The sequence below is a fragment of the Brugia malayi genome (genome assembly GCF_000002995.4).
Source record: "Brugia malayi strain FR3 genome assembly, contig: Bm_v4_ChrX_scaffold_001, whole genome shotgun sequence".
Lineage (NCBI taxonomy): Eukaryota > Metazoa > Nematoda > Chromadorea > Rhabditida > Onchocercidae > Brugia > Brugia malayi.
The window spans coordinates 17613923-17640708 of NW_025062479.1; the positions used below are offsets into that span (position 1 = coordinate 17613923).

Consider the following 26786-nt stretch of genomic DNA (forward strand, 5'->3'; position numbering starts at 1 on the left):
TAAATCAACCCCTCCAAACCCATCAGCCCCGTGTTGGCTGTTGCACGTGTTCGTATACTTGTATGATATGCCCTTGGTTGTTTTGTTGCAGGTTTTGTTCGGGTTACTACTCCGTACGGTTAAATCTTTATGCAACTTGACTTCGTCAAATGGGAATAAATATGAAGCAAGTTCGAATCTGAAATCTTGCTTGTATATCGAACCGATAAGTCTCTTTGTGATTGTTATTCTTTTAACAGTAAATCATCCTATTATACTTACTGTTTCTTCCGACTTACAGTATTTGAAGATAGCGCATTGAAGATGAAGATAGCGCATATATTTTATATTTCGAATGATAGTGCTTATGTTGCTTGTAGTCCAATTGTTATTTTTTTGTAGCTTCTAAAATTATAAGGTTACAGTATATCAATAAGGTTATATAATTTTACAACATGTTATTAATATGACATGAGATGAAACGCCTTGAAGACATGAAATTGATCATTTTTCTGTACGTCGCTGATTTCATTTAGAAAAGAATGCTGGCAGTATTGAGTTGCTCATAAATGCTGTGTACGTAACACTTTATACTTAAGACTGATAAACTATTTGATAGGCTGTTTCATTTTCATTATTACCTGGTTGAACCATTTCATTTTTGAAGTGATGAAACGGTAATCTGATAGTGGGCAGCAGTTTCTGCTTCATGAATTCAGAAAACGGTGTGTATGCATGCATTAATCGATTTATATTTGTTTGATGAAAAAGAAGCTAGTGATTTGAATACATATGGATTTTAATAAACAAATTTGTAGTTTGCTTTCGAAATCAAAAAATATACGTAGTAGGTGCGGATTGATCTTTCATTTTAAATTTTTCTATTATTTGGCTTGTTTTATCCTCCAAGAAGATTTGATTTTGTCAGCTATACTTATTTGTTAATATTAGTAAATTTCATGATTTTAAATGAGATAAACTTTGTATTCTTTATATGAAGGCTTTTGTTTAATATAGTTGAATGGAAGTAGATGGAAAGTTAGGAATAAAATCGAATGAATTGCATGTGATTATGTGATGGAATTGTTGCTTATCGGTTTTGCAATGTTCGATTTGCAGTTAGAAATATATCGGAAGCTCTAAAGGTTTTACTTGCAGATTGGAAAAAGTCTATAATCCGGTGGTGGCGATCTCTGCTTAATTTTGCTCTATTATATTTGGTCATTGAAATTAATTGGTATCAGTATATAAACACTCATTGAACTCATACGTACTGTACGTACGTCATCCTTTTTTTTTTAGAGTGAGTTATTTGTTTCTATTATCTTTATGAATTCTGCCTACACCAACAATAAATAAATTTTAAAATAATTTAAAAATTAAAATGACTATAAAATCTACTAGAAGTTAGTTTTTTATTTGGAATTACTCTTCGACTTAGCAAATTTATGTTGAGTTTTAAGACAAGGTTTCTGATTTAAAGATTTCCGATACAATATGCAGCTGTGAGATAAAATCCGCGGTTTCAAGAATCCATGCTCTAATACCCTTTCAAATCCTGGACTTTTAGACCTAATGTATTTCAGGTTTTTCATTTAGCGTAGTTCTTAAGGTAACATATCCTTTTTACTACACTTCTTTAACTTAATTCGTATTCTAGGTTGTCAAGTTTCCCACAGTCACGATTCTTCCCTCTACGTATTCCGTTGTTTTTGATTCTATCTTGTTACATTTATATAATTCTGGATGTCTTCCGCGCGAGGCGCTGCGGGCGCCGTTAAACCTAAGCTCCACAACGTGAATAGTATCTACGCGGGCAAGAATCAAAACGCCGTCAAGGCGCCCGGTATGTATTTTACAGTTAATTTTGCGAACCTGGATATCAGTTAAGTAAGGAGGCAGTTGAAGTGCATTAGTGTTTATTTTTTCTTTCACTTCATTTAAGATGCTACAATGGTTCAAGAATTCGTTAAAAATTTGTGATATTTACGCATTTCGTTGTCAATTCGCGATTAGCGCATTTCAGGTGTGGGCAAGCATGGTGGACTTCAAAGTCTTGGTAAAACAACAGCGGTGGTACGTCGTATGCCACCACCAGCCACGTTACCTTCGCTAAGAGCAGAAAGTCAAGGACAAGATCCTAATATCGCACTTGTGCCACAGGGTGGCACTGGTTGGGCCAAAGGGGATACAGGCACAACAAATGGCCAAACAGCAGATTTTCATTCGGTATGAGGAAATTGCTCAAAGGCTTATTTTGCAAAAGCAATCAAAACTATAAGATTTCGATTCTTAATTATTGCTGCAGCCACTGAAGGATATGTCATATTTGCAGAAAGAGAATGCTGGTAAAGTTTGGTAAAGTCACCTCGCAAAATATGGTTCCAAGATTTTTTAGAATTAACTTCTTAGAATATTGAAGGTTTTATAGGTAGTAAAGTCGTCAGTCAACTTGACGGGATCCACATCAACAACAACAGCTACATTAAGTACATTAAGCGGAATAAGCAGCGGCAGCGGACCGCATACAGCCGATTTACGACCAACATGGGCGAAACAACCGAATGTTGCAGAAGCGCAAGCAGCAGCACTGCAGAATGCAAATACAGTATCGGCCTCATCGAGGGATTTCCCATCACTTGCGGCTGCTACTGCAACCATTGCAAAACAGTCCAGCAATGCTTTAACCGAAAGTCTCAAGCCACAGAGTTCGTTTCCTGTTTTTCTTTTTTCATGGATTAGTTTTATTGCATATTTCACGGCTATAAAATTTTGTATTTCGTTTCTGCATTTTTTTTTATGTCCCTGTATTTAATTTTTTATACATGTCATCACTGTTAGCTTGGTTTATTTTGAAAACTAATTTTTAATCTGCAAAAATTTTCCTTTAATGTACATCAGTTTTACAGTTTGAAGAGAGACAAAATCTAAATATGTTTGTTGTTCGAGAAAATAATTTAATGTCCGAGTGTGCACAAGTAAATTAGAGGTTTAGTACGTACCCAATTCTAGAGTCTGGAAGTTGGCGTGCCGGAGGCAGTTCAGCAGTATCACGAAACGAAGGGGATGTACCACAGGTGACGCTACATTCGAACTCGGGACTATCTTATTTATCTGCTACTGTAAATGCACGTATTGCAGAAAGACAGGTATTTTTCACTGTATTGCTAATGTTATAAAATTTTTTTTGTATAAGTGGGAAACTTTATGCGAACAAAATTTTACTCTTGCAGTTGCCCTCTCGTTACTACGATACAACAGCAGTGCCACCACCACCACCTCCAAATGGTACATTCCAAGTGCCGAAACTTCAACCAGTTGTGTCTGTTTCCAGTTCAGGTCCTTTGGAAACATTAAACAGTCATTCATTACCAAAAGGTTGGCTGTTACAGTTCAGCTTTTTTAATCTGAAGATGTACTGTATATGCAAAGTGAGTTTAATTGGTCAGTAGTGAATATTAATGGGTCTTTAATTATAAAATTAAACTGAAAGATATTTGTTGTTTGAAACCTCAATCTTATTTTCCTGGTAATTCAAAACTTACGAACATGAATGGATGGTAGCTGTTTATGTTTCATGTGTTACTTAGCTGTTAAAAAATTTTTCCCATTTGCGTTGCAGAAAACGTGCCAATACGAAAAACAAGTTGTCCATGCACAACAACTGTTCCTTTAACAACGCCTCAGTATCCAGCAAACATAGCAGTTCCACCTCCAAATTACTCTCGACCACCACCAAGTTATGTTCTAGCACAGGTATGATGCATATTTTCGTCTTTTTCAGAAATTAGTTTTGAGCTCCAACAATTTGGAGAATATTCTGGATTAATTCTCTAATGAAATTTTTTAGTATATTCCATCATCAGCTATTGCAGCGTTAGTTAGGGATGTTTGTTATTTCTGACAGGAACATTAATTAACATTACTGCTATCTACCGTTATGCAATCCAGACGGATTCTGCACGAAGCGAGTCAAATTATGGTGCACACTTGCAGCCATCCGAAAACGGAACAGATGGAAAGCAAGTACAGCCGAAAAGTGGACTTGGCGAAGAAGGTTGCGGCAATCGAAGATATTTGGAAAAAGTGAAAGGTGTTCTGAATAATTATTTGGATTCAGTTATGTAATGAGTAACCTGTTTTTGCCAACCAGCTTTTTTATTGGATGAATTTAAGTAATTCTTCTCATAGAAGATTCTAGTATAGTATTTGACAGATTTTTCGTGCGAAACCTATATGATTTCGTTCAAACTTTTTTAGACGGTGTTATGCTCGAAACTCAAATAACGGTATCAAGTGATATTCAGCCGAATTATGCTCGTAGGGTGATGTGTGATAATCGGTAAGCTTGTTCATTAGTGCTGAACATTGTCAATAAATAATAAGTTTAACTTTCGGATTCTCGTTTTTAATTCTGCTGTTTGCATCTAAGAATGTAATTTATGTGGATTTCATGTTGCTATTCGATTTCTAGTGATAAAAGTTGAGACGGTTTTAGAGGTGTTGATTTCGACGGATTCACCTCTAGAGGTAACAGTGAGTGGCAGAGTACCACGTATGGTAGTAATGATGAAGAAACTCACAGATGGCTTCACACTATTAGCTGTTCTGGTCAGGAATCACAGCAGTGTGCTCCAGAATTCTCACAGGTAAATTCTTAAAAGTTCAGTTGAAAATACTGTTAAAAGTAAGGTTTAACAAAACACTTCACACAAAAAAATTTTTTTGGAATTCAACATATAAAAATTTATCTAAGAATGGTTATACTCGTGATCGCGACGAAGAGTTGGGTCGCAGGCAGAATATTGAACGTGAAGCGGCTATCGAACGTTCGCGCCAGAAAAGACGTATGGCTAGTCAAGTATGCTCACTGAAATATTATTTGTAGTAAGACAACATTGATTTGCTTAATTTTGATCTAGAACCGATACCTGTATTTGCTTATAATGGGTTTTTTTGTAATATTGTTCAATTCTGGAAAAAATTTTCACCATTCCTGGTTCTAAAAATTTTTTTAAGTTCAATGTATTAAAATATAAGACGAAGCTGATCAGCTCAAACTACCTTACTCATTATCGTGGTTGTTGATGGATTAAAACCTGACAGTGGAGGATTTTTTTGAAGAATTCAACAATACCACTAAGAAACCTATTATAATCAATAGTTTTAAATGTAAACTAACAGAGGTATGAGTTCTGCATCGGAATTAAGTAAATCAGTCCCGAAATTGATATATTTATTTTTATTTCCTAAAAATTACTATTCTTAGAAATAAAATCTTTAGAGCTCAGCACTATCGGAAAGCGAAGGTGGTAGCGTACCGTCGGGTTATGGATCAGTTAGAGTGATGAATGCATATGAAAATGATTCATATCCTGAATGGGATCAATCTGTTCGTGGCAGCTTTGGATTACAAAAGGTTTTCTTATAACTCGAAATATAATCCGATTTGATGTGGTGGTGTCGTATAATTCAAATAAGGTGGTGCAGATAGCTATATCAATTTTATGAATTTCAGAATAATGATGATCCAGTAGATCGAGTTGGGGAATGCTGGGGTGTTGTGGGTGGATACGATGTATCTACTCGACGTGATGAGCAGGAAACATTACAGCGAATCGAATTTCGAATGCTGAAACGCCCGGAAAGTAAGGGAGATATCGCACAGCAATTATCCCAAATGGGTGTACAAGACAGTGACACACATGATGAAGATGAAGGTAAATGTTGTATGTGGTTACATAATTTTTTCAGAACTAGATGTAATAAACAGAATGAGAGATATTGCATTGTTTTACATTTCTAGATCTTTTGATTTTGGAAATTTCTAGGTATCTTCTTCTATAAAAGTGATTTGATACTTGGTGAATTGCAGAAAAAAAAAGATAATATGTAAGATTATGTTAACAGTTATACCTTTTAGAATTACAACTAACAAAACTTTCGAGGCCAGCAGCAAAAGTCGTGAAAAGAATGGCTCCTGGAACTATTCTACCGATCGAAAGAGGAATTAATCAGTCCTCCGAAACAGCTAACCCACAAACACAACGCAAACCGACACAGCAACAAAAAAATGTTGACAAGAGGAGTTGCGATTCACGTATTCAGGGACACCAGCAAAAGGTAATAAATTACATTCTGCTACTGTTGGGAGAAATGATATGGATTATAATGTACCAAATGCATGTACGCGCTATGTTGGCAGTAAGAAGCCAGGGTCAGTTAGTTAATCTTTATATTACGTGATGTCTATTTTCATTAAATCTTGATGTTATATTGTTTTCAGGAACTATTTTTTTGTAATGATAAATAAGGCACCGTAATCTATATTTAGGATGGGGTGCTGGAGGGGAGAGGGACAACTTTTTCTTTTGTTTTTAGGTTTTTGTCTGTCATTTGTGTTCTTCATCTAATCCTGCAAATAAGGAATGTATAATTCGCAGGCACTGTTTCATCATGAGATTGATGGCAATTCGTCGAATGAATGGGTGACTCAAAAACAAAAAACTTCGTAAGTTAATATATAATAATGACTTTGACTTTAGGTGGATATGTAATTTTCTTAACATATGTTTGTTTTGTTTGTCATTAATGCTGTGGGATTTTGACATGTTCTTGCTTTGTCGATCAGGTTGGATAGTATGTCACAACAGTCACATACAACAACAAAAACACGGGAAGAAGGAGTCGAGGGTGCCATAAAAGCACAATCAGTGTTAATTGCACCACCACCGGCAGATAACGTCTGGGAAAAACGAGCAGAGGAACGCGAAAGTGCTGAAAGAGAACGTGCGGCACAGCAGGATACCTTAAATCAAATGCGTTTACAGCAGCAGTTCCCTGCAGTAAATGAACAATCAGGTGAGTTCCTCTAGACTGATGATGATAGGTGCTGGATGATTAAGACGATAATTATTGCATTTAATAATGTTTAACATTACTAAATACGGTATTTAATGTAGGTGTAAGTGCAAACGAACCATTTGATGAAAATTTGTCGGTAGGACGCTCCGAAATCTCTTATTCAGGGAATGAGCAGCAAAATGGTCGAAAAACTGGTAATAGAAGTCGAAATCGAGATGCGCATAAGTGGGTGGAGAAGAAATACAACTACGGTCAGCAGCATGATGGATTTTGCGTTCCAGATCATTATGCAGCTGAAGAAGAGGAAGATGGAAATGTAGGGACAGATGGAAATGGTGGACTTTTCCACGGTCAGCGTGAATTTGTGAATTCTCGAGTTCATCGTTCCGGGCGCGGTTCATCGTTAATAAATTCTCGTGGTAACAGAAGCTATGGTTGCGGTGGCTTCTTGGGAATACGTCGTGGTGGCAGTATGCCACATCAACATCTTGGTACTGGACAAGCACATCGAGTTCAAAATAGGTGTGAGCGAAATCAGCGCCGTGGGAAATGTCAAGAACCTCAGGTTAATTTTTTTTTTTTCTACTATTATCATTGTTCTTCCGATAGGAATGGACTATAATAAACCATAGTGTAAAACACGATCCAAAAATGCGCTGTTTTGAGTTCGGTGTTTTTCCTTAATAAGCCATCGGTGTATTTCGAAGTTATCTTCTTCATAATTCATAGTCTTCATTCCTTCTTCAGAAGTTGATTTCATGTTTTTCAGGAAGATAATTTCTCGAATATGGGCGAATTTCGTGTTGAGGATACTTATGTGAATGTACCATCCGTTAAAGAACCATTAACAGAAGAAAAAACAGAGGAAGATAAGGTTTTTAGTGCTGTAGGTGTACTGCCGGATCAGGAACGTCATATGCAGAGTAGAAATATCACTCGTCAGAGTGGTTCTCATCGTAATGCACAGCAGTTATATGAGCCAAAGAAACGTCAAGAATATAGTCGCACTGGAAGAAGAGGTCAATTCGAATGTCTAGAATTTTTAATATAGATTGCCTTTCTGATTTCCTTATTTCATGGCGCTTTGGTTGACTTATTTCTAGGGGCAGTTTCATGAACTGTCATAAATAGATGTGAAAAACACAGAATAAGTTCGCTTTCTCAGAAATACGGATTGATTAGAAAAATTCACAAAAATCCAAACTGATTAATAAGTTAATGTTAAATTTTGCAGGTGCTCGCATCGGTTCAGCAAAAATTAATTCTCAGCGCACTAGTGATGTCCGAGCAACAGGTGCCTATCAAAATTCACCCGAAAAAGGAAAACGGAAAAAGGCTAATGAAGAGCATAAAGTGGTAGGTAATGGAAGTTCATCTCGAACTCATGGTGATGGATCGTACAGACGGGGCGGGATTCGAGGAGCACACAATGTATGTTTCTTTACTTTTCAAAAATAATTGAGATATTGTGTTGTAGATTTCTCTGTTCCTCCCTATATAACAGTGGATTCTGGGTTTGCGTTGTAGTGTTTAATTTGTTTTTCTTAGTCTCTTTGAAATAAAGAATGGATTTCTTTGGTTTTAAGCTTTCTTTAAATCATTATTTTGTTTCGTTTAAACGTGAAAGTACTCCGCTTTTATTAACTAGAACTTTACGATTGTTGGTTTTCTATTATTATATAAGACTATTTTGACGTGAAAGTATTAAGATACAATTTACAGATGCGTCGACGTAGGCATTCTGGTGGCGTACGTCAAGAAAGTGGTCATGGTAATGGTCAGTCATGTTGTGGGGGTGCTGAGCGTGCACCTCAGTTAAAGTCACCGGTTACTTCAGAAGGACATGAAGAATGGGAAACAGCTTCCGAGAGTAGCGATTTCGCAGACCGACAAAAGTAAAAGATTTTCTGTATTTGATGACCGGTAATTTGAATTAACGCGTTGTTTTCGCATTATGCGAAAGTTAAATTGTGAGAGGCAAGATTCCCTGTTAAAGTTTTCCGTTTTTTTTTTTTTTTTTTTCTCTAACCATCAGGTTACTAAAATCACATGAAAGTGAAAAGTGATTTTGCAGACAAGTACGGCGTCAGAATGCTCCATCGAAGTATAGTAACTCACGCAGAACTATTCGCTCCAGCAATGGTAAGGTATTTCTGTGGAAGTTTTACTCGTGTGTGATCTAACTTCAGCTTTATAATTTTCTGATTTCTCTCCTTCCTTAGCAATAGTAAGCTGTGGTTGCTGGAGGAGAATTTATAAATCGTTTGCGTTGTATTCTTCGTATCTGATAGTTTCTCTACAGGACGTCGTGAAGGCGGTACCGGAGCTGTGCTCAATCGTAATACTAATAGTTCAAAAAACGTGAAACCCGCCAGCACTACGTCGCACATGGCCACCCGCGGTGCCCAGTTAGCAAAGGAGGTGTCTTTCCAAGATGATTACTTCAAGAGTATCATAAATATTTTGTAGCATTTTCAAGTTGATATTACCTAAGACTTTAAGCGTAATCTAATTTAAATAAAGCAGGAAACAGCGCCGATAACACAGGGTGAAGCAGCACGAAGATCTGATACCTGCAAAGACGGGCTGGCGGGAGTAGACATCAACAATGCAGGTGTAATCGTGATTGATGATCGTCCAGATGAACAAGTGGATGATGCTATGGAGAATAATGATGATTTCGAAGAAGTATTATCTAAGAAAAGTAGGAAACTGCGACAGCAACAAATCAATGAACAGTTAGAAGCAGTACGTTTTGCAGTTGGCACGTGAACCATGGTCTAGTTTAGCAATATAGACATGTCTCCCAGAGGTTTTTATTGATTGGATGGAATAATTATGTTTCATTTTGGCACAGTTTTTTTTTAATTTAATTCTTGTATTTTTAGCATTTTTGGAGACAGATTTTTATAATTAGTGTAATAACAAGATTGGATAGAACAGTAGGAAATTTCTGTATCATAATTTATATAGAATTTAATGCTAGGAATTAGAAAATAATGTAGAAGGATTTACGCAGTTCAGTTTTAAAAATATGCAGTGTTTTTTGGTTATTTTTTCAGTTTTGTTATAGGAAGAACGTCGAAAAATTAAGGAAAAGGAGAAAATGGAGCGACGGAAAGCACGAGTGCAAGCAAAACGAATAGGAAAAAAATCATCAGCAAAGAATGATCGTATTGGTCCAAACGGTGCTAATTTAGTTAATGAGGTTGCTACGAAAACGAATACCATGAATACAAGTAATAATGGAGTGAGAGATGCTAGTAGTGGTGTGAGTCGTCCAATTTTAACAAATGCACAGAATACCCTCAACACTACTGTTTGGAACAGCTCGATTGTTCGTGAACAATCAACAGACCCATCACCACCAGTTGAAAAGTGTGTATTACGTATAAAGTTTCTTATTGTTTAACTTTCTAGAGACAAAAGTTTTTCATTTTCATAGTTTCCTTAGAAACCGTAGGAATAAGAATTTCTGATTCAAAATTTAAAATTGAACAATCATAAAGTATGTCCTGCTTGAATTGCCATTTTTTAAAACTCATGTATATACCTCTCTCGTTTTAGTCGTCCGGTAATACCATCACCAATAGCTCGTCCTACACCAAAAGTGAGCACCTCTTCTGGCTCGGGAGTAAACGCTTCGGTGAAAAAGGAAGTTGACTTATGGACAGGAGCGGAGGGAGAACAACAGCTTCATACTGCACGAAAGGTTTTTGCCTTTGTTTCAGTGAAGTATTGAATATCTGTAGCTACTTTGGTCTACAAATTTCTTAATAATGTGCTGAGACCTTTTTTTTTGACTCATCAAGCTAGTATTTAAAAATTTTTCAGCTTTCGGATGGCACGGTGAAAAAGAACAATGCAGAATTTACGACGAATTTTAATACTGGTACTACAACTCGTGGAGAAAATGGACAATATCAATTTACATTTGATCCTTCCTTACAAGACAATACGCAGAGCTTGGTAATTTATTTATATCAGACTCTAAAGCTGATAAATTGCAACAGAAAATGCATTAAATACTTGTAACCGACAGATGTTGTCAAGAATGTTGTGGTTGTGAAGTATGGAGTTCATTGCTGATTGTGACGTAATGGCAATTTCTCATTTTAATCGTTCGAATTTCATATGTTTTCTAAATAATTTGAAACTTGGAGGTGGAATTTGAATCAGTTCATCAACCTCAAATTCTTTCTTCATTTTTATCTACTATTGGATTTCCAGTTTTTGCAGAAAGGGTCATCAAAAGAAACGTTGGTAGCGAAACATGATGGTGCTTCACCTCTGGCAAATGTCGCGCTTGAAGCAAACGATGATGAATGTCTGAAGCAAAGACTAGATAAAGTCTCTCATTTATGATCCTTTCTCCAATTAGTGGCAGTAACTCTTTATTTGCGATTCAGAGTCCCTTTTTTTAATTTAAAACTTCCTCATCTTTTATTTAATCTTTGAGAAAAAATATTTTATTGAGTTGTATGGGATCACTTTCGATATATTTAAGGTAAAAGATTTTTGGCATGGACAGCAACAATTTGCAAATAATTTACTTGGAAATGGTAACGAAAATACAACAATTGCACCACTGGCTGCTGAAAAAAGTGGATCTACTAATGTTGGAGTTTCATCAGTATCACATGGTCCAAATGTTGCGAAAGTAATTGTTTATTATATTTTGAATTATTTGCACCTAACATGAGTACTATTTATAAAATTGGAAATCAAGTATTAATTATACGTAGTTTGGAAGAACTAAATATTCCAGGTAAGACCACAGCCTCAGGCAAGTGAGCAAGTTGCAAACAGTGCCACAGTAAACTTGAAAGAAACGAATTCGTCTACTCCGTTTGTTCCGCTGCTTCCACCACCTTCTCCTATTGCATGCTTACCACCAGGTAAATCAAATTCATTAAAAATTTATGGACGATTCTTGGAAGTATATGAGAACTGAAAATATGTATATTTTATAGGTATAGTGTTTCAGGGGCGTATATTGGTGTAATTTTCTGCCTATTTGCATTTCAGTTGACCAAAAGAATAATTACAGGAGCTTATCTGCAGTCTCTTACGCAAGTTCCACCACCGGCACCATTTCCTCATTATTCAATGGTATTTAGCGAACCATATAACCCTAATTCGTCGACTACTTCTGGTCAGGTGAATAATTTCCCACAGTGTTGCGTTATCTTTTACTATTTAAATTTAATATTGTTTTTACAGTTACGATCTTCTCGATGTTACATTCATTGTTACACCAATACAGCATTCACTGTTTTGTTGCAGACGCTAATTGGTAATGCCATCCCATCAAATCAAACTCAAACAACACGCTCGCGACCTGGTTCATTTGTCGAGCAGTCGCAGCTCTTCATTCATCCTCCTCCCAATGGTGCAGCGGGGAATAGTATGACCTGGTCGAATGCTAATCCGCAAATTGAGTTACTGGCCGGAATCAACGCCACACCTTCGCTTGCATCGCAGTCCGTCAGTACTGTGCAACGTTTCCAAGTTAGTTCGGTTAGTATTTTCGTTTCATCATTTTTTTAGTTCTATCACTTTTTTTTTTTTTCAATCTAGCATTCACTCTAACACTGTTCATTAGCTATGTGGAAAATTTATATTACGATATTTTATAGGTCCTGCCCAGTTTTGAATTCATTTGAAATACTTCGAACGTGTGACTTTCAAACATTTTTTAATTACCTGTTTTTCTTTTCTAACACTGAGGTGTAAAGCATAGTGCTTTCAGCCTCGGTCTGCTTCCGCATTTGGTCCAGTGCCGTCGGTTTTGAGCAGTAATGCTAAAATCCCACATCTGGGACGACCACCGCCTCATCATCAGGTTCCTCCACCACTACACCCTCCACATAATTTCATGGCTCCTCCTCCAGATTTTGTTTCTTTACAAGGCACTAGTTTGGGTGCTGTAGGTAGTCAACGCAGTGGCGAAACTCAGAGTACAATTAATAATCCATTGGCCAGAAATACGAATACTATGGGACAAATTCCGCACTTGCAGCAGGTAAAAATGTGCTATATGGATCTTACTGAAACGTGCTTCGCCAATTTTTGTATAAAAATAGTTCTTCGCATCTTGATTTACGTCAACATTGCCAATTTTGGTATAAAAATAGACATTCTTGTACATTGTATAAATTTTGATTCTGCTAATATTTCTTGTATAAAAGTTAATATTTCAAGTGTATAAAATTTAAAGACAAAAAACAATGCTAAATTGAGGCAAAAAATCTTGGTATGAAGCAAAATTTTCCAAAAATGGGGGATCTGTTTTGATTTGCCAGGTTTTTTTTTCCTTTCTGTAATAACTCTCACTGCATTATTTGATGACTGTTTACTTTTCAGCCTTTAAACTTTTCTCAAGCGTCCCAAACTGGTTACTCTATGTCGGCTGCTGCTACTTTTAATCAGGCACCACAACTTCATGCATTCACAGCTCCACCACCACCAATACGCTATCCGGCTGTTCCACAACTTGCCAGTAATGATGCGAATGGCATTATGACAGCTGCTTGGACAAGAGCTCCTGCACTTCCTTTCAAATATACAAATGGTATGTTTTTTAGAATTTAATATTCTTAATTTTAGATAAGGAGATTTCTTTTTATAGCAAATTTTGTCGTAGGAGCAAGCACTATATAATTTTTCTGGTGAAATTTCTTATTTAGGTGCTGTTCTTCCAGCAAATCGTACTGCGCTATCACGTTATCAGTCATCGGATCGTTGGACAGTTCCAGTAAGCCTTTCAGTGCAGTACCACGGTGCACAAAATTATCAGGTTTTTCTTGCTTTACTAAATTCCCTAGGCTTGCTCGTGAGTGACTACGGATCATTTAATAAAATTTAAGCATAGCAAATTTAATCATGCAGTTCATCTAATTTCTTCACTAAATTTGGCATTTCTTTGATTTTATGCAACTTATTTTTAATAAGGAACATTCCTCAGCTTTCTGAATGGAAAAAATATTGTTTGAGTAAAGTCTGGATAAGCTTCTTTTACTTTTAGCATCAGAATGCTAGTAAAGACGGTAGTGATACAGTTATTCATGGAAATATTGATCGCTTTCAAGGGGCACACGTGAACAGTACTCGTGGCCCGACACCGGAAGAAAGTGTTCGTGCAAGTTCTGTGTCTAGTGTTTCGGCTCCCGGCCCTACAACTGAATCATTGGATAGTTCAAATCGACAAAAAACAGCTAAAGTTTAAATGTTTCCTTCCAAGTAAAAGTTGAAAACAATGAATTTTGAGTATGCTAGGTAACAGTTTCCAGTTTATATACTATTGTTGCTCCCCTAAAGTGCATTGCTGTTTGGCCATGTTTTCTTTTTTCCGTTACTGCAAAAAGGGGAGCTGGAAACTGAAATCGATTTCTTACAAATGTTTTCTTATTTGGTTACTTTGCATTTATATGTCCATCCTTCTGTCTTTTTCTCACTGAGAATTTCGTCAGCTTATCTACGAAAAATGTTCTTCCGACCATAAAGTGTTAATGTTCGCTGAGAAAGGATTTACTGTCTGTAACCTTTTCAAAGTTTGTTACAAAATTATCAGCAAGATATGTTTCTGACATTTTGCTTTTGAATATTTTGAGAAATTGTAGTTGGAACAGAAAGACTTTCGGTATAGAGTTACCACTGACCAGGTAATACGTCAATAAAGTTATCAACTGATGGATATTAAATAACTTTCTGAATTCGCACTTTACAGCACTTTTTCATTCTTACCACTTTTTTTCATTTATGATTAGTTATGCTATATCGTTAATCGTGCTGTTGCATTGTATGGTTATAATATGTTAATCTTTGTAATTCTGAGATATGTTTTCAAATTATCTACAATCATTTATTTGTTCATAATGTTTTCCTACAAATTTTCTTTTTTTTCGCACTTTTTTACATCGACTTATAAATAGCAGCAGCAACAACAATAGTAGGAAATAGCTAGTATGGTTTTCTACTGTATTTTCTATTTATTTTTCCCATAATGTTTAAGGCTTGTAAATTGGCATTTCGTCACGTAGAAGATACATCCAACGCTTCGTTGAACAAACAGCTCATGATAATAAATCATTAATTGTCAAGGGTATGCTTGTGCGTATGTAGTTTCAGAGAAGTTGTGATATATTGTGAAGTCTTAAAATCGAAAATACCGAAGGTTATTTATATTTGAAAATGTGCAAAATCAGTTTATTTGGCTTTCTTCGAGGATGTGTGTCACGAAATTAGTTGTGCTTATTATTTGCGAACACTGCATAGCTTTATTTATTAGCCATTTACACACCTTGAAATGACATTACAGTTGCTTGTTGGAAGTACAGGAGAAAGAGCCATTATCTAGATCGAACGTTAATCATAATTATTTGTAATAGACATTTTGATAAAATGTATTTCGTTTGACTTGTGGTTTTTTTTACCTAATTGTGTTTCGAATCTTTCCTCTTTTCTGTTTAAGAATTTTCTGTCAGATGTTGCATGATTTCCTATTCATTATTTTCCTTGCAGTTTATCTGATTCACGAAGTTGTATTTCTGTTTCGTAACTTTCAGAAAAAATTTTTTGCCAATAAGGTGTCGCACGATGCTGTCGTTGTCTCTTACTGCTTGTAAATCGGTTCAACCCGTCAATTTATTCTTAGAACTTATTTGAATCAATATATTTTTGCCATCCTTGAATTTCGGTGTTTCAGTTAAACAAGAAGGAACAAAAATTCATATTCATGCAGTATTATTCAGACTGCTTGTTTACCTTCCCTTAAAACCAATAATTTTTACTTACAGTTGTTACCATTTTGTATTGCCAGGTGTATCATTGCTTTCAGAGTCGTGATGGGTTGTTTTACTGTCTATTAACTGCTTCTGCAAGAATGTGATTAAGGGAGAGAGAGAGAGGGGGAAGTGGGTCATTACATGAGCTAGTGGAAAGTGCAGTTTGTTAAATAGTTTTTGAAATAAAATGTTTTCTTGGAAATAAAGCAGTAGGTAATAGGAGTGATTAGACATTGCATATAATTGAATAATATATTGAATGTTTAGTAATTTTGTCATTTCCGTTTATCTATTAAAGTTATCCGTGGAGAATATTACAGTCAGAACGTTTTAAAAATATTCTAGGTTAGGATTGAAAAAGGTTCTGTTTGTGTTAGCGACAGTGATGTCGGGCATGGAAGCGACATGTTCAAAGAAACTTTGGCAAATCGTTTCCGTGTTAAGATGCCGTAATTCGAGTATTACCCATCTGCACGTATATGGAACAACTGCTGGTCCAAGAGATGAAGTGATGCAGAAAGTTATTGAAGAAGTAAAGGAGAATGATGAAGTTTGTTTTTTGCTTGGTATTGCATAAAGCTTTTCATACAAGAGTTAAATTTGCAGCGGGAAGTTATAAATTAGATAAATTAGACTTGCGTGTAAATAATTTGTCTCGAATCTTAGTATGTTATAGCGACGAAGCTTGGTAGGGAGAAAGGTACAGGTATAGGGAAAGTAAAAGAGTTGCCTCCCATTGAAGCGATATTATGCTGAAATCAGTGCAAACAGAAACTGCTAAAAGTACTGTTGAGAATAGTTTAGTCGTATGTTAGCTGAGGCCTTGCATGATCGGTGAACTTGACTTTTAGCTACCAAGCTGTGTTAACTTTTTCTACTTTATGCGATTAATTTAGGTTATGGTTCTGCGCGTGAACTGTTACGTGAATCACAGATCTCACAAGTTGTTTTGCCAAGGCCTATATAATTTGTTGCCACATTCAAAATCTGGAAAAAAGATTGAAAATCTGGAAAGTGTATTTGAGGAGTGTAAGGCGGAACTGCAATATGTGAAGTCGGTCGTTATGGTTATCGTTTTGAATAACTCCGAAATGTTGCTCAACTTTCCACCGAGCTTTTTGCAGGCACTCTTTTCCATTCCTAAAAAGGTACTGCATTTGTTCTTGGATGTTGACCGAGGGGGTACTTTGTTCCAATGCTTTTGCTCGAAAATCAAAACTAAAAGGGGCGGGTTAGCGGTAGAAATCTCAAATTTCAGATTTGTGGAAGACTTTTGGTTCGTTTAATCTGCATTTGCAGTCTATTCTCTGTTGTAAAATCTTAAAGCTATATTCCCTTATTTGTTACAGTTCAATACTCGCTTATTTAATGCATTTTTACATATTAGTATGGTGGCACAGTTAAGTTGGTGTCGGTTGCTCGACTACCGTGGACAAGGTTTGAAATTACCGAACATATATCGTCACCCGTGCAATTTGCTTTTGAAGCGTTATCGAAAGGTGCCATTTAATTTGACCGATTCTTGAATATGATATTTTGGTGGTCTAACTTATGCTCTTATGCGAAAGTTTTTTTCAAAGAAAAACATTATAAATATTACGTCAAGTCCGGTAAAACCTGATCAAATGTCTTGATGATAGAAAGAAAATGATTTAACAATTTTTTGTTTTGAATTACCGGGAGTCGTATTTAAATGAATTTTATGAGTAAAATTCTGTAGATGTTATAATATGTATTCGTTGTTAAATTCCTCCGTTAAAGGTGAGGTTCAGGAGGCACTGTCAGCAAGGCTCAATTTTGACAACAATTTTGTTCGATGTATGCTAGATATGGTTTATTCTGTGTGTCGTGACCTGAACCAGTTGTCATACATTGTATGAATTAATTTCTTAAACTGATCATATTCCAAATTTTTGTTTTCATGAAGCTACGGTAATTTAATTTAAAAGTACTTTATAAGCAGAATTTATAGCAGAACTAGCATGATCTCTTTTGTCTTTGCAATGTGTTCTTGACTTCTATTGGATTTTTTAGATCGAAAAACTGTGGGACACAGGAACGAGTGATGAGAATTGGGCAAATAGTGCAGCATCAAATAAACTGAAGACATGCTATACAGCTAGAGGACAAAATAGAACCGATGAGTTGTTCTATCGTAGCGAGAAAAGACCTGTGGTACACTTACACCCTTCATTTTGCAACAGCGTATTTTGATGAAGGCATATAAAGAACCTATTCATATTTAATATTTCGTTGCAGGAAGATGCACAAACATTTTGTCTGTCAACAAGTGCGAAGTATTTACTTATCGCAGCTTACTGTGCAAGTTATAATCCTCCTAATAGTGATCGTCGCTTTTTTACTAAGGTAATCATATGGTGAATCACGCTTAATTTTATATATTGTTGTATATTGCCCAGGGATTTGTGATACAATGAAAAAAGAAAGTGTAGTATCGATTATGTAAAACAGCTTTGATAGGTAAATTTGGTGAGATTTACCGCATTGTTGTTAGTGACATCGATTACAATTTCGTGGAAATGCTATGATTTAAGCTGCTGTTTCATTCTCAGTAAATTTTTTTCATTCTCAGTAAATTTTAGTGTACATTTGACTGAATTTTTTTTTGTGTCCATAACATAGATAAAGTAGATCTTTTTATTTCCAGTATTTTTGCTTGTCTAGTTCTTCTTTTTGTTAACCACAATTTTTTCAAGAGAATATTAGCAAAGATACCTGGTAACTTGCGTATTTGTTAACTAAAGTTTCTTGTTTGGCTTCTGGTAGTTGAATTTGCTGATCGTAAGCTATCCATGTATTAGTCTCTTTCCTATTACATTTTAGTTCTTGAGATCTATTTCCTGTGAATGGAGCGACCATAATTTAAGCTGCTAATATTTGTTTCAAAAAATAAAACCTCCTGGGATGTCTCTCATTTAAGGAATTAGAGGCATTATCTTCCTACCTTTCGGTAAAAATCGCGTTGATAATTTGCAAAAAAGAAACAGCTCTAATTTTTTGTGAATGATTTGAACAAAAAAAGTGCAGAATCATGGGAAACAGAGACGTCGTGTACCGACAACAAAAGGATTGCGGAACAACTTAGAATCAGCTCATGAGACTGGTCCGAAACCGTTCCCGGTGCAAAGATTGCTTTTCATCTATCTTGCTATGCTTGAAAAGCATGACATGAGAAACCACTGCGCTGCTGATATCCATGCACAAGTTTGTTTAATAAACCACTAAAAGTCTATTTTTAAATACTCTTGTTATTATACAGTGATATGGTGTTTAAAAAAATAAACTGCATGTTATGATGAAATAGATTCATATTTTGCATTACAATTCTGCAGAGAGTATAAAATGTAGAACAGTTTTTTTAGGTTGCAGAGCTGTGTGCAATGGGTTTTTTGAACCGGGTTTCTGCTGATGGAAATCTTGATACTCCAAAGTATCGTTGCATTGCAACTTTTGAATTTTCGGAGCAGTTGGCCAGGTTGGTTAATTTCATTTGTGTTTTCAAATTTATGTCGCCTTATTGAATATTTTCTTGAAGATAAGGCGTTCATATATTAAAGTGAAATAATTTAAAACGAATGAAAAGAAACCTGATACGCTTAATAAGCAGCTAATGCGGCGTATTTGCTGTAGGGTTTTCGGAAATCATTCGATTTCTTTTCAGGACAATGGGTATCGAAATTCGTGATTTTCTTATTGATTTCTCGTCATAAGAACCGCATTGCAAGTCTTGGCTTTTTTCTTGTTTCTTGTAATAACTTTTCATAATCTTATATTCATTTGAATAAATATTTCAAATGCATTTTCAGGCGTATTGTATCCCATGCTTAGAGCTCGTCTGACGATTTGTTCAATTGGTTCATTACGATATTATTCCACATAGAAACAAGACTTAATTTTAATTTAGAATTCAAAGTAGCAAAAATAGCTTGCACAAACAGTAATGCTTTTATTCATTGTTATTGTCTTTCACGTCATGTGCTCTGCGCTCTAAGTCATTTACATTCTTTGTATATGATATAAAAATTGCGATAAAATTTAAATGATATTGGATTAAAGAAGAACACAGCCGATACGCTGCATGATTTGATGTACTGTAGCAAAAATTTCCGAGTAATACGAGGAGCAATAGCTCTATGCAGTTCGTATTGTACAGTAATTCACTAGATTTTCTTTGAAGGAACTACATACTCTCATGTTATAAATTGAACTAAAGTGAAAAGGACGATTCTCCCTTATGTAGCACATTACAACGAATTAGTTTGCGATCGTTTTGAATTTGCTTTAGGAACATTCCTAACAGTTTGTAGTCTTTTTCTGTTGATAAGTGTTGTTGGCTTTTGAGTTGAGAAGCATAATGCTGCTTGGGGGAGGTGTTTTGAGTTGAGCACATAGGGAGTTAATAATAAAGTTCTACACGAGCAAAGGGTATGGTTTAAAGGTGTCGGTGGAGTGTTTCGAAGTTAAGATTGTATACGAACTTGATTGAAATAATATGGAAGATGTAGGCGTCACAAATTAAAATAATTATTTATGGATGATACAAAAGATTGCAACTTTACTACTTAATATGGTGGCTCATGTTGTCACTTGGTATATTGGGTGCGAGGATTTTTCCTAATGTTCTTGATTTTTGACTATCTTACGACAAGACAAAGTAGTTTCGAATTGAGATTTCGTACTGTATTGAAAGGAACATTATTTAGCGAAAACTCTAAATCTCTCATGTTTACAAGTTTTATTTTTATTTTTGTAAGTCTATCCATTTTTTCAATTTAAATCATTCTGATCTCAAATTGGTTATTCCTGCTTGCTATAAAAATTTAGTGATTTATTTTAGTATTTCTTGTGGATTTCACATATCAGTTGATTTAAAGTTTCGAAACTTATTTTAAGAATTATCCAATCGGTTTCTGAGTTAGATCTAAAATGGTCATTTGCAATAAAGCATTCTTCCTTTAGCAAGCAAGGATGGATGCCATTTTCAATATCATCAATATCTACTCCCATACATGAACATGGAAAATTGCAAATTGCAATTTTCTTTCAGACAAATTGGAATTACCGAGGAAATAAGCTAGTTTTTATTACAAATATTTGAATTCTGCATTAAATTCTAATAGCGGAACATTGTCTACTATATTGGTAAAGCGCAATCAACCTGCTGATCGCTTGACTTTTTTATCCATCGACCACTTTAGTAGATATACTTTATTAGAATTTAAAATTACCTGTATAAGAATCATTAGAATAGGAAAGCAAGAATATATGACATTAAGAGGAACTAAATTAGTACATTTATGAGTAAATATAAGCGACAATAAAACTAGTACAATTTTAATTAGATTACCGAAATGACGAAAATGAATTGGAGACATGTTATTGGCAGCTATAGCAATATTAAAATGATAGCAACTTACAGTTTTGTTGTTTTAATTACTATTAGCGTTACAGTTCTATCGACATTCCACAGTAGTATAATTTCCCAATATATAACTCTAAGTTTTCAAACTCGAAAAAAGTTCCTATTTTGAGCAATACTTAGTAAAACTTAATTCAACCGAGAAGAAAAACAAAAATAGAGCTGGTAGCATTATCAGTACCAATCTTTTATTGTCCAGTTCTTATGAGACAGATATGGGAAACTTTTAACCGTATTCATATAACTATGGGACCTAAAGTATCGTTAGCTGCAATGATAACATTCTAAATGTTTGCATTTCTTGCCTATCTCTTTATCATCTAAAATTACTAACTCAGTGAGTTTATTTTCGGCAATCTACAAAACCCAAAATATAGAAGACAAGATAAAATAACCATTTTTACAAAGGCACTAGTCACTGGATACCTTGAAGCATTGATTCCTCTTGTTTTCATTTGTAGTGAGTGACTTCTACTGCGGTAACTGTTTCTAAAGGTTTTCTTTCCCATATTGTAGTTTTGCATCATATGATAAAACTAGCTTTTTACTTTGTCATCTGAATTCGTTTGTTCCTAGGATTATTGAAACTCTTAGTGCATATGTCGTTGTGGGCTATATATATCTTAATGACGATTTCATGCCTCTAGATACCAGGTGTCCAGAAAGTCGTTGACATAGCACTTTGCTGAACGGTAGCACTGCCAATCTCAATAAGTCGGTAACTTTGTGAGAACTTACTTATGCATGAGTTGATTAGCTATAAAGCTAAAGTTTTGGAATGTTATGAAAGTGGAACGAGTCACACAATCCTTTCATTACGATAACTGTGTTCGGGAAAATGTTTGGGAATAGCACTGATGTTGGTGAGCTTTGCCTTCAATAAAATTTTTTTTAGGGTTCGTCTACTCGGAGTATAATAGTCCTTTAGGGGAACAGAAATAAGTAGTAGTCTTAAATATTCCATTTGGATTCAAAACCATGTATACATCGGCAGAGACTCTGCACATCGAACATTCAGTTTGGAAGGATACAAGTTTGATAGTAATTCTTTATAGAGAGCAGTTAAGTTTGTTATTAGTTCTGACGAGTGACTAATATTGAATTATTCAAATTACTTCGAAATTTCTTAACAGCAAAAAAGGCTTGGTAGAGGTTTTGTAGAAAGTTTTTGTCGATGAACACTTATTACAATTGATCCTTACGTCCTTTTCATCAGCATAATTACGACTCTGCGAAAATCTTTTACCAGTGATTTTTAGATAGTTCAAACAAACGGAGAAGTATAGGGGAAATAGATTATGCCTTAGTAGGATGAGAAGTATGGAGAAAAAAGATAATCTATTTCTAATCTTTTTTTGATTATTAAAATCCTATTTGTTTACAACTTCAAAAATATTAGAAGAATGCTAAGTTTAAAATAACTTATTACATACTAGCAGTTTGTAACCAATTTTTGGAATGGTATAAGATCCGATGAACCGAATCATGTTTAGCAGTAGAAAATCACTGATCCAATGCCTAATAAGGACCTTTCCTAATGTGCTTCAAATATTTCTCGCTTTAGTCATTCCACACCTTTATTATAGAGTATAAGGACACCTTTGTCACCAACCTATAAAAAATTCCAAAACAGCCTGTTATGCAGGAAGGTAGTATCAGCTAAAAAGAGTTAAGCACTCTGACACTGTTTTCCTAACATTTAGTAAAGAGATGTAATCGCTGTCCAGGATGACAACAGAAAAATCGGACTCATTTAATTCATCGAGATTGAATGATAGCTTCGATTCTAATTATTGTTTGCAGTTGTGATTTTAGTCAACGTAATTGAGGAGAATTACTCAATAGAAAAACTTATAATTTTAGGTTAAACTTCATCAGTTTTGTTTTTCAACCAAGAAGTAATTATTATAGTGAAGTAATTAAGAACATATGAACTACCTGTTAGAAGGAATTTCATTTCTTCCTCTTCTCTTTCCTATACTGAAAATATATTGAATGCATTAATTGAATTTCTTTCCATATAAAATTTAATTAACAACAAGGATATGAATTTTCCTGATCTAATGTTATGAACTTAACCGCATATCCAATGTTTTTGAGGCTTCAATCTGTTTCATTTTACAAAGTTAAGTAATATCTGAGGGTTGATCACTATAAATGAAAAGTAAAAAACCTGACATAGATCTAATCAAGTTCTTCACCTTATGTTAACGCAAATTTTCAAAAAAAAATTGAGCCTTTCTTTCCTTTATAATTATGCCATTACCCTTTCATTTACGAATTATTTAGAGTTTTTTCTGTAAGAAAATTTGAAAATACAGCAAATTAAAATTCAACGAAGCTTTATAAATAATTAACGACATCATAACAAGCTGTACGAATCACTGTTAGTTATTTATAAGCTGATAACGAAAACTTGAATTTTTGATGTGCAAATCATTTGATCCACTGCTTTTTTCATATTCGTTAAATGAAACAATTACTTTCAATATTTATATTTATAGTACGGCAACTCCATCAGTTTGGCGATCCTAACATTATATAAATGTTTCCTATAAAAACTTTTTCCTCTAATGAGGAAATTAAACGATTCTGTACATGAATCTTGCATTTCTTCATTTAAATGTTAAATTATTTCGATTTAGTTGTAATCCGAATAAAATGAACAACAGTGAGCAAAGGTAATTGGAACTTTGTTATCGCAAATAGAGCTTTGGAGATAATTGTTTCTATCCATGTTTGTGGGACAGTTATTTATAGGAATTTGATTTGAAGCCAAACTCACTTCACATCATCTATTTGAAGCCTTAAAAAATAAATTTGATTCTAAACATAACATTGCAGTGGTATGCCCGAGGATTTACTCAATAATTTTCTGCTCGTCTTTATCTGCGTTACAACAAATATTATGTTTAAGCTTCATCTGTTATATCTTAATTCCTAAAACATATTTATCGACTTTATCAACCAATGAATTTAGATTTCCAGAATGATTGGCTGATTAATTAGCGATAAAGCATTGAAAACTTATGCATGTCAAAAATATTATAAATTAGAAACGAAAATGGGTAGCCATTTTTTGGGACTCCTTCCCAAATTTTACTTTTATTTTCCGTGAACCACTTTATAATTAAAATGATCGGATAACGAAGTCTTTCAAAGATCGCTTATATATTTATCTGCTTCACAGCTATGTATTCAATTGTGATTACTATTTTTCCATTGAAATTATGTTGCAATTAGAATATTTATTTGCCAATTACTATAAAATAGATGAGACATGTGATAGACTATCTTCATTTTCCAAAAGACTCAAAAAGTTGAAAAGGAATTCTGCAACTAGTTCGATGGTAAGTTTCAAACATTAAATCTGAAGTAATGATAATTTTGATTACTACAAGGTATAATGAAAGATAAGAGACTAAATAGTATTTATTAATTAAGGCAATTTTTTATTTTAATTTGTTTAAATCTGACAAATTGTTCATCTTCTCCCAGAAATTAGTTAATGAGTGATATGCTATCATTTCACCGAAAACAAGTACAAGCGACAAATTGATTGAGACACAGTGTTTAATATATTTTTGCTTGCTCTTCCTATCATCACGGCAAATGTAGAAAAAAAAAAGCTTTTTTGAGTATAAAAAGCGATCAGAAATGATCAAAATTAAGGGAAAAAAAACTGATGCAGACCAAACTGTCCCATTTACAACGCATTCTCAAATGATTTTCAATAAATATTAGACTTCTACAAAAATGCATTGAAGTATATTTCGACAATATAATAAATCATTATAGTAGTTTTTATTAGCTTCATGCTTTCAGACAGGAATATCCACTTACTGTCTTCGATGCAAGTTCCGGAAAACTAATCTTTGCCCAACCATATTTATTTTAGATTATTAATATGTCAAGAGAAGTAGTATGCATCTCGTACCATTTTACAATATGCTTCGCTTTGCTAATCCTTCTACAGTCCACCATTGCCATTCCAATCTTCTATTCCAGGAAATTGACACTACGGCGTAAGCTTTATCTTTTTAAAACCGAACCTGAAAATCATTTGATCACCATCAATTTCTTTCAGATAAACTTTATTTTTCTTCCGAAATTTTTTTATATATTATCGAATCTAGCAAACATTTGAATAACTGTCTTTGCTCCTTGTTCCGTTGCTTAACGACATTTCTATAAAATTCCGCATTAATAGAATTGTTGGCAAATAAATGGTCAAACTCAGCCGCCATTTTATCTTCAATAATTTATCTACTGACTTTTCAAGAAGACACTGGTCTCATTATTCTACTAATCTTGTCGTTATCGTTTTTAAAAAAGTTGTACTATTTTGAAAGAAGAAGATTAGTCAAGAAAAGTTTCATCTGTTATGATTTTGAAGTGAATTTGTATATAATTTCTATGCATGTTCTTGGAATGATCGTTGACAAGTTAACAATATTTAATTTTTTCAGCGGATGAGTTTTTGTTAACTTATATACCCCAAGAAGGTCTACTATCTCGAGGTGAGTATGGTAAGCAGTTTTGAAGTTGAAAGTTTACTCTTTAAAATCAATTCAGATTTCAAAAAATTAGACTAATTTAAAATTCTCAAATAAACTAATGAAATGTTAAAATGGTCTGTCTCACTGGTTAACTCCTATCATTCTCATTTTAGGTGTTATTCAGGAATCCACTGACCACGTTCGCACTGATATTGATCATGTCTATCAATATGCCATTGATTTATTTAATTATATATATATATGTTTAGAAATAAATGTGGTAAAAAATTTTGTAGTGTGAGGTAGTAATCAAAATTAAACTAGTTGAAAGCAGAAAATTGAAATCATAAACTCATCGAGTTCAGAATGCAGAATAAATCAATCTCAGAACTATCTCATTTAAACATAAATCAAATTTGCAGAGAGTTGGTCCGATGTTTTCGAAAATACTCATAATGATCATATTCCATATTTACCATTCCGACGACTTACACGGAATACTGGTTCAGGAGATGAAGCACGCTATCAGATCCGTCATGTGGGTGACTTACCAATGTTTCGATTTGGATAGTCCGATATCTCTCATTTCTTTATGCCTATTTCGTATATATGGCTAATGAAACATTGAATTTGGTTATATTAAAGGCTGTTGAATTTTATGTGCTTAGAATCACATCTTTTCTTTAGGTATTATTTAGAATTCACTGACCACGTTTACACTAATACTGACCGCATTTATTAGCTTGAATGGATCTTAACACTCAGGAACTTTAATTATATTTGCAATTCTCAAGCATTAGCTTTAATTTAAGTGGTAATCACTCAAGAGTGAAGTCATTAGATTTCTGAAGGTATGTAATAAAAAATAATTGTGAAAAATTTCAAATTTTCTGCCTTTCTGCTTTCCGGAAATGATTTTCGTTTCTGAAGATCAATTAAGAGTTTTTGGTTATAAAGCCTCACCCACAAAATAAATGTTAAATAATACGGGACTATGAATGTAATTCATTTCATTACATTCTCGGACTTATTCATGAAGATATCGAAAGTTCACATTTCCATTTCAACTTTTTTTTTGGTTTCAAACATATAATAAAAAAAAAGTACATCACGGTTCGTTACCATTGATTCTCTACAAATACCATTGATTCGTTTATCTCCACGTAAATCGTTTTAAGCTAATTAGCATTCATTCATTAAAATGGCTACTGAGAAATA

At 34.4% G+C, this 26786-nt stretch overlaps 3 protein-coding genes across 5 annotated transcripts; all 3 read left to right on the forward strand.

Moving 5' to 3' along the window:
- Window positions 1–1725: 1725 nt before the first annotated feature.
- Window positions 1726–14071, forward strand: Bm4272 (Uncharacterized protein; the record flags this gene model as incomplete). The annotated part of the gene is made up of 34 exons (XM_043075207.1): window positions 1726–1825; window positions 2006–2208; window positions 2411–2687; window positions 2992–3128; window positions 3213–3357; window positions 3602–3735; window positions 3931–4072; window positions 4240–4321; window positions 4478–4628; window positions 4736–4840; window positions 5264–5398; window positions 5498–5699; window positions 5903–6102; window positions 6423–6490; window positions 6611–6840; window positions 7008–7408; window positions 7613–7862; window positions 8078–8274; window positions 8566–8738; window positions 8918–8985; window positions 9146–9264; window positions 9367–9591; window positions 9917–10221; window positions 10411–10555; window positions 10678–10812; window positions 11083–11193; window positions 11351–11503; window positions 11612–11741; window positions 11894–12003; window positions 12130–12363; window positions 12596–12868; window positions 13210–13417; window positions 13533–13642; window positions 13871–14071. The coding sequence occupies 34 exons, from the start codon at window positions 1726–1728 to the stop codon at window positions 14069–14071; spliced, it is 5859 nt and encodes a 1952-aa protein (XP_042931141.1).
- A 1952-nt stretch (window positions 14072–16023) lies between these two features.
- Window positions 16024–19360, forward strand: Bma-orc-5 (Uncharacterized protein; the record flags this gene model as incomplete). The annotated part of the gene is made up of 9 exons (XM_001897972.2): window positions 16024–16179; window positions 16526–16777; window positions 17017–17128; window positions 17391–17503; window positions 17664–17804; window positions 17889–17996; window positions 18678–18854; window positions 19013–19125; window positions 19312–19360. The coding sequence occupies 9 exons, from the start codon at window positions 16024–16026 to the stop codon at window positions 19358–19360; spliced, it is 1221 nt and encodes a 406-aa protein (XP_001898007.2).
- Window positions 19361–24299: 4939 nt separating this feature from the next.
- Bm391 (Uncharacterized protein) lies at window positions 24300–26139 on the forward strand (the record flags this gene model as incomplete). Of its 3 annotated transcripts, XM_043075208.1 has the most annotated exons (4): window positions 24300–24419; window positions 24968–25094; window positions 25539–25598; window positions 25991–26139. In XM_043075208.1, 4 exons carry the CDS (start codon window positions 24300–24302, stop codon window positions 26137–26139), a joined length of 456 nt encoding a protein of 151 aa, XP_042931142.1. The 3 variants fall into 3 exon arrangements, with proteins under 3 accessions (XP_042931142.1, XP_042931143.1, XP_001898008.1); XM_043075209.1 differs by lacking the exon at window positions 24300–24419 and having other exon boundaries at window positions 24977–25094; XM_001897973.2 differs by lacking the exon at window positions 24300–24419 and having other exon boundaries at window positions 24977–25094; window positions 25539–25589.
- Window positions 26140–26786: the final 647 nt, after the last annotated feature.